This window comes from Bufo gargarizans, chromosome 10 (genome assembly GCF_014858855.1).
Source record: "Bufo gargarizans isolate SCDJY-AF-19 chromosome 10, ASM1485885v1, whole genome shotgun sequence".
Taxonomy (NCBI): domain Eukaryota; kingdom Metazoa; phylum Chordata; class Amphibia; order Anura; family Bufonidae; genus Bufo; species Bufo gargarizans.
In genome coordinates this window covers 95,031,750-95,047,690 of record NC_058089.1, presented here as the reverse complement: position 1 = coordinate 95,047,690, position 15,941 = coordinate 95,031,750, and the positions used below count along the sequence as shown (strand labels likewise).

The window sequence follows — 15,941 nt, the reverse complement described above, 5'->3', positions numbered from 1 at the left end:
ATGCCACCAATGTCAGATAGGTGCAGGTCCCTACTGCTATCTCCAGAGTGGAGATAGGATAGTGAGCGGAGAGCGCAGTTAAAAATAATAGCCAAGCGAGCGCGCTCGGCTATTAAAGGCAGTCCTATAGAAATGAATGGAGGGTGGTCCCGCATGTGCAGCTGCTCTTCAATCACTTCGGAGGCCCCGTTCTGGAGATAAATACGGGTCCCACCCTATATGACATTGGTGGCATATCCTAGCAATATGCCACCAGTGTTTCAGGTGAGACAACCCCTTTAATTAAAATAAGAATTACGTTATTTTTTTTCTAAAAATCGGAAATGGAAAATAATTTTTTTCCTCCGTTGTTATGTGAACATTTTATAATTCTGAATGAAAAAAGTATTCCTGTCATATATTAATATGGCATACCTCTAGGGCAGGGGTCTGCAACCTAAAGAGCCACTTGGACCCGTTTCCGAAGGAAAAAAAAAACTGGGAGCCGCAAAACCATTGCGACATTTAAAACAAATATAACACTGCATATATTGTTTCTTACCTTAATGCTATATACAGGATCCTGCAGTCAGCTGTCAATCTGAAGAAAAAAAGGACTTTTTCACTTAAAGGGGTTGTCCAGGTTCAGAGCTGAACCTGGACATACCTCCATTTTCACCCAGGCAGCCCCCCTGACATGAGCATCGGAGCAGTTCATGCTCCGATGCTCTCCTTTGCCCTGCGCTAAATTGCACAGGGCAAAGGCATTTTTCTGAGTTCCGGTGACGTACCGGGGCTCTCTATGGGGCTGACAGGAAGCCCGGTGACGTCACCGGCACTGATGGGCGGGATTTGGCTCTGCCCTAGCCAGTAAAACGGCTAGGGCAGAGCTAACGCCCGCCCCTCAGAGCCGGTGACGTCACCGAACACACCGCTGGGCGGAAGTTACCGCCCGGCAGTGTGTTATTGAAAACACAAGAGCCTGTGCCCTGCGCGATCTAGCGCAGGGCACGGGAGCGCATCGGAGCACTAGGCTCAGGGGGGCTGCAGGGGTGAAAATAAGGGTATGTCCGGGTTCAGCTCTGAACCCGGACAACCCCTTTAACAATGTAAAATATATTTTTGAAAATTATTAGCTAATTAAAATATTTTAATCCAATGGCATCCAATCATGTGCCAGTAATACCAGACCCCCCTCCAATCATGTGCCAGCAATACCAGACTCCCCTCCAATCATGTGCCAGCAATACCAGACCCCCCTCCAATTATGTGCCAGCAATACCAGACCCCCCTCCAATTATGTGCCAGCAATACCATACCCCCCTCCAATTATGTGCCAGTAGTAATACCAGACCCCCCCAATCATGTGCCAGTAGTAATACCAGACCCCCCCAATCATGTGCCAGTAGTAATACCAGACCCCCCAATCATGTGCCAGTAGTAATACCAGACCCCCCCAATCATGTGCCAGTAGTAATACCAGACCCCCCCCCCCCCAATCATGTGTCAGTAGTAATACCAGACCCCCCGCACCCCCCAAATCATGTGCCAGTAATTCCAGGCCCCCCCCCCCCAAATTCCCCAATCATGTGCGAGTATAATACCAGGGCCCCCCCATTATGTGCCAGACTGCCAGTTAATTTTTTTTATCATTAACACTTATACTTACCTCTTTGGAGCGATGCGATGCAGGACTCCAGCGCTGTACGGCTCAGGCGGTGCGATTAATTCATCGCGCCGCCTACATCGGCCTCTGATAGGCTGCCGGCACTACTAGGCCGGCAGCCTATCAGAGGAACAGGAAAGGGACACACCTCCCTGCCCTGCTCCTCCACACAGCCTTCTGTTTGTATCGCTGTCCTGAGGATAGTGATACAAACAGATCACTATGGAGATGAGCGCTTCGCTTCCACAATGGAAGCGCTCATCTCAGTGCCTGCCCAGCCGCCGCCGCACACACACTGCCGCTGGCCTAGGGGGGATTTGATCAAACCTGTCCCCCCCGCTTCCTACGCCCATGCCGGAGCCGCGGCAAAGGTTCAAAAGAGCCGCATGCGGCTCCGGAGCTGCGGGTTTCCGACACCTGCTCTAGGGTATGTCTTAATATTAAAGGGGTTGTTGTAGGACCCCCACTGATTAGATACTTTATTTTCTTTATCCTGTGGATAGGGGATAAGTTTCTATCTTGAAACAATACCTTTAATGGGGTTTTCAAGGATTATGGACCTAGATCCTGATAAAAAAAAGAAAACCCTGGCTCTGTTCGCTGCGCTGCTTCAGCCGATGACTGTCTCCAAGTGGCAAATAACTTCTGCATCTTGTGCTATTTGGAGAACGTCGCTGCAGAGGCCAGTCGTTGACTGCAGCGGTACAGATGACCCATCCTTATCCCGGCTGGTAGATCACTAGATGGAGCCAGGACCCCGAAACAAAGCAACGGGGAGCAGGGGAGTGTGATTTTTTTTTTTTTTCATTCCGTACAGTACCACATGCTTCGAGGGCTAGTTAAAAAAGGGCCATTATCTAAATCCCTTTAAGATTGGGGACCCTCTAGGACCCTGACGGAAGTGCAGAAGCTCTCCCTCAGGTTATTCTACGCACAGCAGACATTCCCTGCCATCTATTGGGCAGAGACTTTGAAAACGGCTTTGTTAATGTAAATGGGGCTGTGCTGCACAACCCTGCATGGGGGGGGGGGGGGAGCCTTGCCATGAAAGGAGAATTTGGAGGTCTCACAGCATTGTACTAGAACTGCGGCTCCTTTATTTTAGGAATTAGTGGTGGTCCTGGCAGTCGAATCATAGAGATGTTTTCTTTAAAACAGGGTCGTGTTATCCGAGGGACGTACAAGTTTCACGCCATCATCACCACGTTTGAGATGATTTTGGGGGGCTGCGCAGAGCTGAATGCCATTGAGTGGAGATGTGTCATAATTGATGAAGCGCACCGGCTGAAGAACAAGAACTGCAAGCTGCTGGAGGGATTGAAGCTCATGAACCTGGTAGGGGCAGTGTCTGGACCCCGGCATTTCTATTATTTTATGTACATTATGTTTAGTCTTCATGAAAACTTTTGTCGGTTGTTTTACGTGGTTATATAGCTTCCGTTATCTGTAAAAAACATCCAGAACCCCTTTTACATGAACATTTCTGCGCCATCCTGTTACCCGAGTCTTAAAGGGGTTGGCCCATCAGACATGGTGGCAGATCACTAGGCTATGCCACCAATGTCAGATAGGTGCGGGTCCCAATGAGGGATGTGCTGGGATATTTTTTGTATTTTTTACACTTTTTCTATGGCTACTGTTCCTTTTAATATCCCCATTACAAACTGTGATAGTTTTGACTTGTCCACGGATCCTAGGAAGTCATGACTAATGCCATTTAATGAGGAGGTGACATTGAGAAGCACTGGAATCATCGCTATTCCTTTTGTCAGAAAGCAACGGGGCCCCAAAGGCCTGGAGCTCGGCGCTTATGTGAATCGGAGCCTTAGCTTTGATCTTCTAATTGGCTTTGTTAATTTGTCTGTGCCCACATTGGCACTAAATATAGTCTTCTCACTTACGCCTCTCATGACGTGGCACACGGGATCCTGACTTTCTCCGTTATAAGCTCAAGTTTGGCAGATGAACCGAACTGGCGTGAAACACGCTGTCTTCTCTGGCTGTGAACCGTATCACCCAGTGTTACTTTATCTATTACATATAGTATAAAAACATGGATTTTATGGGAGTTTTCTGAAACTTGCGTGTTGATTACCTATTCTCAGGATCAGTGGGGGTCCAACTCGCTGTACCCGCTGCTGATCGGCTGTTGGAAGGAGCCATGATGCTGCATCCTCTTTTTTTTGGCCTGTGATGTCACACCCAATCGGTTACACGGCCTTTGTGCACTTCACTGCCATTAAAGTGAATGGGATTGAGCCGTGATCCCAACACAGCCGCTATCCAATGTACCGCATTGTGCTTCATATAACACGAAGAGGCCACCGGTGCTCGTCCAAGCACTGCTGTCCCTTTAGGCTACTTTCACACCTGCGTTCGATCGGATCCGTTCTGAACGGATCCGCTCATATTAATGCAGACGGTGGCTCCGTTCAGAACGGATCTGTCTGCATTATTACTTAGAAAAATTTTCTAAGTCTGAAAGTAGCCTGAGCGGATCCGTTCAGACTTTACATTGAAAGTCAATGGGGGACGGATCCGCTTGAAGATTGAGCCATATGGTGTCATCTTCAAGCGGATCCGTCCCCATTGACTTACATTGTAAGTCGGAACGGATTTGCTCGCCTCCGCACGGCCAGGCGGACACCCGAACGCTGCTTGCAGCGTTCAGGTGTCCGCTCACTGAGCGGAGCGGAGGCTGAGCGCTGGCAGGCGGATGCATTCTCAGTGGATCCGCCTCCACTGAGAATGCATTAGGGCCAGACGGCTGCGTTCAGGGCCGCTTGTGAGCCCCTTCAAACGGAGCTCACGAGCGGACACCTGAACGCAGGTGTGAAAGGAGCCTTAAACAGCTGAGGTGCCGTGTGCTGGACCGATTAGATATTAGTGACCTATTCTGAGGATAGATCATCAATGTTTAAGTTTAGACGTCGTTACTAGCAAGACTTCTCCTTTCATTTAGCTTTGTGCACTAGATTGATCCTAACGCTCTCCATCCCTCAGGAACACAAGGTGCTTCTCACGGGAACCCCTCTCCAAAACACAGTGGAGGAACTCTTCAGCCTGTTACATTTCCTGGAGCCTCTGCGCTTTCCCTCAGAGTCCACATTCATGCAAGAGTTTGGAGACCTGAAGACAGAGGAGCAGGTACTGAATTCATGTGCCCAGTCCTGTGTAGCCTAAACGGGGCACATCTAATCCATCTATCTCCTTTCTGTTTCTCTATAGATCATTTTTTTAATCTATCTGTAAATTAGCAGCATGTAAATAAATAGAACGCTTTGCACCAGCCGGGGGGGGGGGGGTCGACTTTCAAATTTAAAGGGATTCAACATTCTGATGACTTCTTGTGGCTACCAGATCTCCTTTAACCCCTTTAGGATGAGACCCAATGGACCAAAAGATTCTGAAAGTTTTTATCTCGCTGCATTCCAACAGCAATTTTATTAAAGGGATTATCTCACAAATGAACAGTAAAAAAATAGAGATATGTACATGGCCCAGTTGAAATGAATGAATCAGCGTGCTGTCCAAGAAAATGACCATCTAAAGTGTTGAGGACTGCATGTACAGGGTTAAATATTGTAAAATGTTGTAAGTCGTATTGGTACTTCATCTTGGGTAAAAATTTGTGACTTTTCAAAAGTGGCGATAAAAGTGAGTGGAGCTTCCCAGAGTTGGGTGGGACCTCTTGCTGGGTTGTCCTACCAAAACAATTTGACATAATGATGTAATGGAGCAGCGGCTGCAGGTATAGACTATGTGGCCTGTTCCTAGCTGTGGCTTAGATATGTAATTCAGGGAATATGAAGGAAGGTTGCATCCACATGATAGATTGGGAAATGTGACTTTTAAAAGTTTATTTTGGGGTCTTTTTGACTTTTCTCCTTTTCTAATTTATTGATGTTCCTTTTAATTTCAGGTTCAGAAGCTACAGGCTATCCTTAAACCAATGATGCTTCGACGGCTTAAAGAAGACGTGGAAAAAAAACTGGCTCCTAAAGAGGAAACCATCATAGAAGTAGAACTGACCAACATCCAGAAGAAATACTACAGGGCCATCTTGGAAAAGAATTTTGCCTTTTTATCTAAAGGGGCCGGCCAAGCGAATGTCCCCAACCTAGTAAACACGATGATGGAGCTGCGCAAGTGCTGTAACCATCCGTATCTTATCAAAGGTAAGTCACACTAGGTACACATGATTGCATTAAAGAGACCCTCCAGTTGATGAAAACTTCACATTAACCCGGGAATGAGCAGAACACTTCCATGGTGACTTCCCTTTCATCTTTTTTTGTAGTTTCAGATTCGCTAGATCCCAGAATTCACTTTTGCCATCCAAGATGGCCGCACCACTTCTCAGTCTATCTGGTGCACACTGTACATCGGTAGCCCAAGACAGTTCCTACTTGTCCAACCCTGCTCTTGGATTGGCTAGCACTGATCACATGAGCACTACTGGCCAATCCAAGGGCAGCAGGAGGTGTCTTGGGCTACCAGATGCACAGTATGAATCAAGTAGTCTGAGAAGTGGTGAAGCCATCTTGGATGGCAGAAGAGGAGCTCACAAACTGGTGGATCTGCAGCTGAAAAGATGACAAGAAGGTCATCATGCTTGTTTTCCATTCTAGTAAATTCTCTTTCAGCTAAATGATAATGAAATGATCTTGCAGGCGCTGAGGAGAAGATCCTTGGGGAGTTCAGAGAGACACACAATCCAATGGCTTTGGATTTCTACCTCCAGGCCATGATCCAGTCTGCTGGGAAGCTGGTCCTCATTGATAAACTGCTGCCAAAAATGAAAGCTGGAGGCCACAAGGTGCTTATTTTCTCCCAGATGGTGCGTTGTTTGGATATATTAGAGGACTATCTCATGCACAAGAGGTGAGGACATGTATGTTATGCATTCTCATCACAGTACACCGGCCAAAAATGCAGCATTGCTGTCTCCTTGCTCAAATGGAAATGAATGGAGATAGTCCTTCACATGAATGCCCACCTCTCCATTCATCCTCCACCTTGATGCAGCAACCAGTGATCAATTCACCAGATGGGTCAATGGTCACAGGACCCCTGTTCTGAAGGTAGGTGTGGGTCCCACATCTAGCACCCGCACCTATCAGACATTTTTGGCGTATCAGCTATGCCAGGCATGCTCAACCTGCGGCCCTCCAGCTGTTGCAAACTACAACTCCCAGCATGCCTGAACAGCCTACAGCAGGGCATTGTGGGAGTTGTAGTTTTACAACAGCTGGAGGGCCGCAGGTTGAGCATGCCTGAGCTATACAGTTCAAGGGGTTCTCCAGCTGTTAAATGATAAAATAAATGCCATACCCCTTTTTACCTCCTGCCGCTTTCAGGGTCTTGCTTAAGTCCTGCATTCCTTGCTGCAGAGGTGACATTCCGTACACAGAAGGTGACCGCGCAGCCGATCACTGGCCTCAGCAGTATACAGGATGTAATGCTGAGGTCTGTGATTGGCTGTAACGGTGACGCATGTATGGGGCAGTGGGTAGAACCAGAGCATGATGCTGGAAGGCAGGGACAAAAAGGGCTGAGTGTGATTTTTTTTTATTTTATTTTTTATCATATTTACTGCTGTTGCCCTGGTTATTTCACTTTAACAACCCCTTGAAATAAATTTCCGGCCAATACAGATAGTCATACGGTTTTTTTTTGTTTTCAGGCATAGGGGGCATTGATTGTTCTAGAGAATAGTTTATTTTTCCAAACCTAAAAACATACATGACATACAGTGCATTTGGAAAGTCTTCAGACCATTTCACTTTTTTTTACATTGTTATGTTGCGCCTTGTGCTAAAATAAAAAGCTAGTTTTCCCCATGAATCTGCACTCATTACCCCATAATGAGAAAGTGAAAACAGAATTTTAGAAGTGTTTGCAAATTCATTGAAAAGGAAAAACAAAAATTTTGCCTGGACCTAATGAATGCAGATCCTTTCCTGTGACACTTGACATTTAGCTCTGGTGGCCTCTCATTTCTCTCGATCATCTTTGAGATGTTTCTACACCTTGATTGGAGTCACCTGCAGTAAATTCAGTTGATTAGATTTGATTTAGTCTATGTAAGGTCTCACAGCTGACTGCATATCAGAGCAAAAACCAAGACTAGGAGGATATAACTGCCTGTAGAGCTCCAAGACAAGATTGGCTAGATCTGGAGAAGGGTACTGAGCACAGCGGCCTCCGTAATTCTTAAATAGAAGAAGTTTGGAGCAACCAGGACTCTTCCTGAGCTGGCCATCTCACCAAACTAATCAAGGCAAAAGGTGCTTGGTAGAAGAGGTGACAAAGAACCCAATGATCACTCTGGCTGAGCTCCAAAGCTTTCAACCATCACTGCAGCACTCCACCAATCTGGGCTTTATGGTAGAGTGGCCAGAAAGAAGACTTTCCTCAGTAAAAGACAAAAGTTCGGAAAGAAAAAAAAAAAAACACCTGAAGACTCAGACTTTGAGAAACAAGATTCTCTGGTCTGCTGAAACCATAATTGAACATTCTGGCGTCAATTCTAAGGCTGAGTTCACACGGGCGAGATTTCCACGCGGGTGCAATGCAGTAGGTGAACGCATTGCACCTGCACTGAATCCTGACCCATTCATGTCAATGGGGCTGTGCACATGAGCATTTTTTTTCATGCATCACTTCTGCAATGCTTTAAAATCGCAGCATGTTCTATATTCTGCGTTTTTCACGCAGCCCTGGCTCCATAGAAGTGAATGGGGCTGCGTTAATAACGCATTGCATCTGCAAGCAAGTGCGGATGCAATGCGTTTTTCACTGATGGTTGCTAGGAGATGTTGTTTGTAAACCTTCAGTTTTTTATCACGCGCGTGAAAAAAGCGTTAAAACGCATTGCACCCGCACGGAAAAAACTGAACAACTAAACGCAATTGCAGCCAAAACTGACTGAACTTGCTTGCAAAATGGTGCGAGTTTAACTGAACGCATCCGGACCAAATCTGTCACGCTCGTGTGAACTCAGCCTAAGAGTTGTGTCATATGAGCGAGTCCATTGCGGGAATTGCGCTCTGTGTGTGAGCGTGATCCTCCATTCTGGACTTGCAGGAGCGCACGGCATTATCATGATTTATAATGCTGTGTGCCTCTGCTTGACCTTACTTCTACAGAAGTATACTGACAGCTTTATTTCACTATGATTATGTAGAAGAAAGGTCAACCAGAGGCACATAGTGGGGGGGGGGGAGGGGCGGCTTCAGCTGCTGGGTTAGGGAGACTGGTCAGGGTTGAGGGAAAGCTTAATGGAGCAATGTACAGGGAGATATTCTTTATGAAACCCTGATCACTAGAGCTCTGGTCCTCAGACTGGGTTCAAGGTTCACCTTCCCAGAAGACCATGACCCTAAGCACACAGCCAAGACAACACAGGGGTGGCTTAGTGACAGCTCTGTGAATGTCCTTCAGTGGTCCAGCCAAGGCCCTGACCTTAACCTAATCAAACATCTCTGGAGAGACCTGAAAATGGCTGCTCACTGAAGGCCCCCTCCAACCTGACAGAGCTCGAGAGGGTCTGCAGAGAAGAATGGCAGAAGATCCCCAAAGCCAAACCTTGTGGCATCATCCCTCCAAAAGACTGGAGGCTGAAATCTCTGCCAAAGGGGCTTCAAGTCCTGAGTAAAGGGTCTGAATACTTGATTTGCAATGATTTTGAACATTCGGTTTGCACTTTCTCGTTATAGGGTTACGAGTGCAGATTGATGAGGGAAAAACTGGAATTTTTGTTTTATTTTAGCACAAGGCTGCAACATAACAAAATGTGAAAGGGTCTGAAAACTTTCCCAAAACATTTTTAATTTATATTACAAACTGCAGAAGCATTGATGTTATTTTCTTCTGAGAATTCATCCAAGCCTTTCCTAAAGCCATCGCCTGTTCCTGCTGTGACCAGCTCCTGTTCCAAAGATTCACAGCAGTTATGGAGAAGAAGCCTAGTCACTTCTGGCGATTTCCCATTCTTACGCACTCTACAAGCTCAGTTCTAGACATGTTGACTAATGTGAATTTAAAGGTTTTCTCCAGAGCCTTCACTGAATTCTAGCTTGTGGAAGGAAGATGGTTACTATTCGGTCGCACTGTGGATTCAGCAACTTGCGCTGTCATCATGTGATCTCCTGACTCTGGCTGTACGCTCTCCCAACTGACGTGTCGACCAGATCTTCTCCAGGTACATCCAGTACAGGAGTAGATCCAGTTGAGACATCAGCTGACGAGCCCTCAGCCAGACGGTCACGTGAGCACAACCGAGACTGCAGAATCGGCAGCGTGACGGAATGGTAAGTATTGGTGAAATGATCTAGAATTTATTCAAAGTCCCAGAGAACCCCTTTAACACTACATAGGTCCTGCATTCTGTGCTGATTAATTTCTTAATATTATTGTTTCTTACTGTATCTTAATCCCCCCTAGAGGTATGTGTAGGCAGTCAGGATTTTCTTTATCTCTCCAGCAAAGGCATTGAAAAATTTGTTTGTGTTCTGATTTAAAAAAAAAAAAAATGCCAAAATGATCTTCAGGGGTGGACATTTACTTTAAGTGATCGTACACTAGGGGTCATCAACCAATGACAACTCCCAGCATAGTCCATTCACTTCTATGGGAGTTTCAAGAACAACTGAGCAAGAGTGCATGCTGGGAGTCATAGTTTCTCCGCTGCTAGCATGCTGGAGGTTGCGACCCATTCCATACACCTCCTGCTGTGTATTTTCAGCTTGATCTAATGCACATATTATTTCAGCAGCTAGCAGGCACCATCCGTGGTGCAGGTCTCCAATATGTCCCCATGGTGATCTGATAGTCGTTAGATTGCAGATTCTCATTGTTTTCAGCAAAATACGACTTTTCCTGTGTATAAATGGCACATTTTGGCATGTACAGTATAATACGTTCTACATAAATGCTTATGGTAACTTGCATAACTTTTTTTTGGTTGCACTGACCTTCAGTGTTTCTATATAGGCTGCTATGCCCCTGCCCTATAACTCATCTTTTACCCACTGTTGATACTTCAATCCTTCTCAGATATCTCTATGAACGCATTGATGGTAGAGTCCGAGGAAATCTCCGGCAAGCAGCCATTGATCGCTTCAGTAAGCCGGATTCTGATCGGTTTGTGTTCCTCCTTTGCACCCGAGCAGGGGGTCTGGGGATAAACTTGACTGCTGCTGACACCTGTATTATATTCGATTCTGACTGGAATCCACAGAATGACCTCCAGGTTAGTAGCTGACGTGGTAGTGTTCGAAGGGTTCCTTAGGCCCGGGCTACTTGCTGACAAGAGTGGACTATTCGCAGACCAGCGGAGTGAGTCTGCTCAGCTATTTCTCAATTTCCCATAGTGAATAATATTCTAGGCATACAGCCTTCTCTCCTTTGCAAACGCGGTAACCTGAGCCATCTGCTCTTTGGATTAGCGTGGGATCCAGTGGTCAGAACCTCATTAATCAAACACATGGGTGTCCCATTGATGCATCATAAATGTTTTGCTTCCGTAAACTGCTTGCAGCATGACTAAAGGTGGATTTCCACGGGACATATCTGCAGCCGATTGTCTGGAAGGAAGTTCTGAACAGTCCGCTGCTTACTGGTCCGGTATTTCCATGCAGAGATCTCCTTCACTGTATGAGGACTAGAAATTGCTATTGCGATCCCTCCTCCTCATACAGATTTATAGATTCTGAGCAGCAGATCACAGTTTAGCCCACACGATCTGCTTCCCAGAAACTATGATCGGTGGTGCCTGCATGAACGACAGGCTCACCCGATGAACGAGCGTTTCGCTTTTTAATCAGGTGGTCGGCAGCACATTTACACAGTCAGATTGCGAGGAACGACCGTTCGCAGGATCAGTATTTCCCGATAATCTGGAAGATTATTCGATCATTTAAATGCAGCATAATATATCGTGTTTGCATCATCAGGATTGGCGTCTCGTACTGCAGCCAAGTACACGCAAGGGCTTGTCAATATGCCGCACATATACCCTATTGATTGTCATAATTACCCACATAAAGGGATTGTCTAAGCCCAAGCATTTTTTTGCAGTGTTATGAAATAAAAAAAATAATGTAATACTCCACTTACCAATCGCCTGCTGCCAAGTTCCAGCACTCCCTGGTTCCTTGGTTGGTCTCTGTGCTACCTGATGTAATGTGTCAGTATGGCATATGATCACTGCAACCACTTTGTATAGCAGTGACCTGTCTACACCACTGAGGTTACCACTTGGCTGCTCCAGTCACATCATTGCTGGAGCCAGGCGAACAGAGCCCAGCAGTAGACCAAGGAAATATTGGACTCAGGACATGACCCTAGATAATATACTGTAAGTGTCCTTTAAAAGCAAATTTATACAAATCGGGTTTACCCAGTGTTACAAAAACGCAATGTGGCAGATATACCAAGACTGCTGTTACCTACTCCAGTCTTAAAGGGAACCTGTCATCAACTTTATGCCGCCCATACTAACAGCAGAATAAAGTAGAGACAGGTGAGCTGATTTCAGCGGTCTGACATTTATAAGATAAAAGTAAGTGGTTGCCGAGAACCAACATTACAATCCTTGCAGACTGGGCCTGGAAAAGAGTCCCGGCCACCTGAGAAGAGTCCTGGTTATTCATGAATTCCTGCTCTCCTGCCCACCTGCTGATGACTGAGTCTTCTACCTAGTTTTCTACCTTTCTTTCTAGGAGAGAACTGCCAATCATCAGCAGGAGATTAGGAATAACCAGGACTTTTCTCAGGTAGATTGGACTCTTTTTAAGGTCTGGGCTGCAATGATTATGATGCTGGTTCTCAGCAACCACATACTTTTAGCTGATGAGTGACACCCCGCTGACATCAGCATTTCTGTCACTATTTTATGCTGCCCTCAGTGAGGTTAGCATAAAGTTGATGACAAGTTCCCTTTAAAACAAAGCCCATCAGCACAAAATGCACCCGATTCCTGAGGAGGCCTCTTTATAGATTTGGCATTGTCTGCACCTGCTGCAGATTTGAAGTACAGTTTACTCCAGCATTGGGCGTGCCCTTCACAGAGCCACAACCCCTTTTCTCATCGCTCTTAACAGGTGGCGAGAGAGAAGAGTCACAAATTGCGGTGCATATATGGCGTGCTCCATAGTATGTTGGATAAACCATTTGATAAAGGGGCCTCTGTGTTTTGCAGATAACTTGCTTTTCAGTTTGCAAGGACTACACTGCCATGCGCAAAGACGCACGCAAACACTGGAATCATGAATAATATAAACTACATGACTGCTTTTACATCCTATATGAAAATTAGAAGCGGATTGTTCAAAAGGTGGCTTCCACAGATGGGACCTACACTATCAGTCTTGCCTCTCCTGGGCTTTTGGCCTGCAAAATCCAGGGCAATGTAGACTCCTGCTATATTATACTCTGATTAGAAGCGCTAGGCAGATGGACAGGGAGTGCTTGGTCCAAATGGAGGCAACCCGCACCACAAAAAAAATAAGAAATTGTGTACAAAGCGTAGTGTGCACCTGAACCCTTTGTTCACATTGTTTGGAGGTGCTGTTTTTTGCATTGTTCATTTTGGTGATGGCTGCCATGCATTATAGTTATTGTAGACATTATGGCAGTACTGATGGGTTTTGGGTCATCATTTTAATTTTGTTCATCATACGTTCCTTTCACAAGGCTCAAGCCCGATGTCACCGAATTGGTCAGAACAAAGCTGTGAAGGTGTATCGATTAATAACGAGAAACTCCTATGAGCGAGAGATGTTTGACCGAGCAAGCCTCAAGCTGGGCTTAGACAAAGCTGTCCTCCAGAGTATGAGCGGAAGAGAGAACAGCGTCGGAGGGGTGAGGGACACTTTCTGTATCCGTCTCTGCTAAAATGATCCGGCTAGAACAGGGATTTCAAACTCATGGCCCTCCAGCTGTTGCAAAACTACAACTTCTACCATGCCTGGAAAGCCTAGAGCTATCATGGCATGCTGGGAGTTGTAGTTTTGCAACAGCTGAAGGGCCATGAGTTTGACAGCCCCGAGATAAAAGATGCAAAAATAGTGAATGAATAGACATTGTAACAGGTAATTAATGCACTGATAAAAGTAACTATTCCTGATACTACAGTTCCTTGTAAACTGCTGACAGCAAATAGTAGGGGACCGGGAGAGCGCTGCAGACATGATGGTCCTGCAAGGTGCCTTGACCATAGGTACCTTGGATGCACTGCCTTCATATTCAGTGCCCTTGTACAGAATGCTTCCAAACTCATCCCCTCTGCCCTGAGTGCAATCAGAAGACCACGAGCAGAGGGTAGGGTCTGGTGAGCGTTCAGTGTAGAGAGCCCAGATCACTGAACATGAGCCTCCTGGGCACCAATGGGATGAAACTTTGATTTCTCAGTCATGCAAACTGCATGACCTTCACTCTAGATTTGTTCGCGCTGCTCCCCTATCACATATATAGAGCAGTCAGCAGTTTTGAGGGCAATGCGATATGGACATTGACAAACCGTTAATACATATAGATATAGCATAGAAATGTAAGAATAGAACTTGGCCATACCAGCTTGCAGTCCTTGGGATGTTTAGTACATTCATTTAATGGTATTATTTCCCTCCATGGACAGATTCAGCAACTCTCAAAGAAAGAGATAGAAGACCTTCTCAGGCGAGGTGCATATGGAGCAATTATGGACGAGGAGGACGAGGGCTCAAAGTTTTGTGAAGAGGACATTGACCAAATACTTCAGCGAAGGACAAAAACCATTACTATAGAGTCTGAGGGAAGAGGGTCAACCTTTGCCAAGGTATGCAGTATCTGCTACGGAGGTCTATGGCATGTCTTGTACTATCATTTTATTAAATTAAATGTAATTCAAATGATACCGCGCTCTAAGGAGAGGGGGTAATCGTAAGTTCCCCTGTTACACGAGGAGTCCTCAGCAAGTCTGCTACTTTTTTTTTTTTTTTTTTACCTTATGGTTGGCGCTGCTCTGTTGAGGTAGATCCCTTCCTGTATCGGGCCCGGGGTCCCACACTGTAACTGGTTACCTTCTTTAATGTACAGTCACGCCCCGGCCGGTGGCGTAATGCTGTAAAGATAGGATTTAGCAGTTTGCGCTCACTCCTTCAGCTAAGGGTTGCTACAGCCTCCAATGCGTTTCCGACAGACGTTGTCCTTTCTCAGGGAGTGCCACATGTTAAGGGAAAACGCCAAATACACACCACAACGAATAGACAACAATCTAGGCCTCAAAAGCTAAGGAAGAGGGCTGGTGACCTCCTAGTAATCCCTAACTCCTGCCAGTATGATCAGATCCTGATGGTGGAAATATTCATACACTGGATACCTAAAGCCCTGCTAAAACTGACGAGCCCTAGGATAGGTAGCAGGGGATGAGACAGCTAGTTCCTTCCAGAATGAAGGAACCTGAGGCCTAGAAACACACCAGATAATAAGAAACGGTGAAGGCAACAAGTACTTAGCTTAGAGATGTATGGAGAAGCAGGAGATCAAAGACAAACCAGCATTAGCAACTCCAAGCAGAAGCTATCAACCGCATGGTCAGCAGTGTGAGGCGGATCTAAATAGAGCCTCATCACTGATAACGAGCAGCACCTGAGGAGAGGTGAGATCATGCCAAACAACATACATGGAGGAAAACAGAGACCTGTCAGATAGCCTCACGTGCAGCAAGTCTATCAGATCTTCTTGCCTCTCACAGGAGGGACTGTGACAGGGCTCTTCTAGGTGCTGCCTATTTATGCGCTCGCTTTCAGATGTTAATGCTTCCTCTAGAGACGAGAAAAACCGAATCAGTAGAGGAAGTAGTATCAAGCCCCCCATTAATTATACCTTACAACAGCCAGATGTCATATTTTAGAAAAAGAATTAAAACATTGGGTCACCCTTAAAGAGGACAAAATAATTGGTGAACTTATCCCTGCAGAACCAAAATTTGTATTCCGCAAGTCTAGAAATATAGGTAATCTGCATCAACAAATAGGTGCACAGCAAAAAGTAACAGTAGGAGGGGATGTACGAAAAAAGAAGGGCAATCACTTGGCTTTTACCCATGTAAAAAATGCATGGGATGTAAAAAATAAATAAATCACAGGACAATAAAATTTAAATACGAATAGAGAACACTGAAGTCTCATAAAACAGAACATTAAGCAATTCATAACATGTAACAGCAGTGGAATAATATACACAAAAAAAATACATCAGCCGCACAAAAAAGACAACTGAAAAAAAGAATAGGGGAACATGTTATAAT

At 45.7% G+C, this 15,941-nt stretch overlaps 1 protein-coding gene across 1 annotated transcript in view; it reads left to right on the top strand.

The window, feature by feature from the left end:
- CHD9 (chromodomain helicase DNA binding protein 9) overlaps positions 1-15,941 on the top strand; it is a 139,372-nt gene that overhangs the window by 60,739 nt on the left and 62,692 nt on the right. The window contains 7 exon segments of the mRNA XM_044269481.1: positions 2,804-2,980; positions 4,649-4,792; positions 5,568-5,823; positions 6,319-6,529; positions 10,706-10,901; positions 13,346-13,513; positions 14,289-14,468. Of these exon segments, the coding sequence (XP_044125416.1) occupies positions 2,804-2,980; positions 4,649-4,792; positions 5,568-5,823; positions 6,319-6,529; positions 10,706-10,901; positions 13,346-13,513; positions 14,289-14,468 (1,332 nt within the window).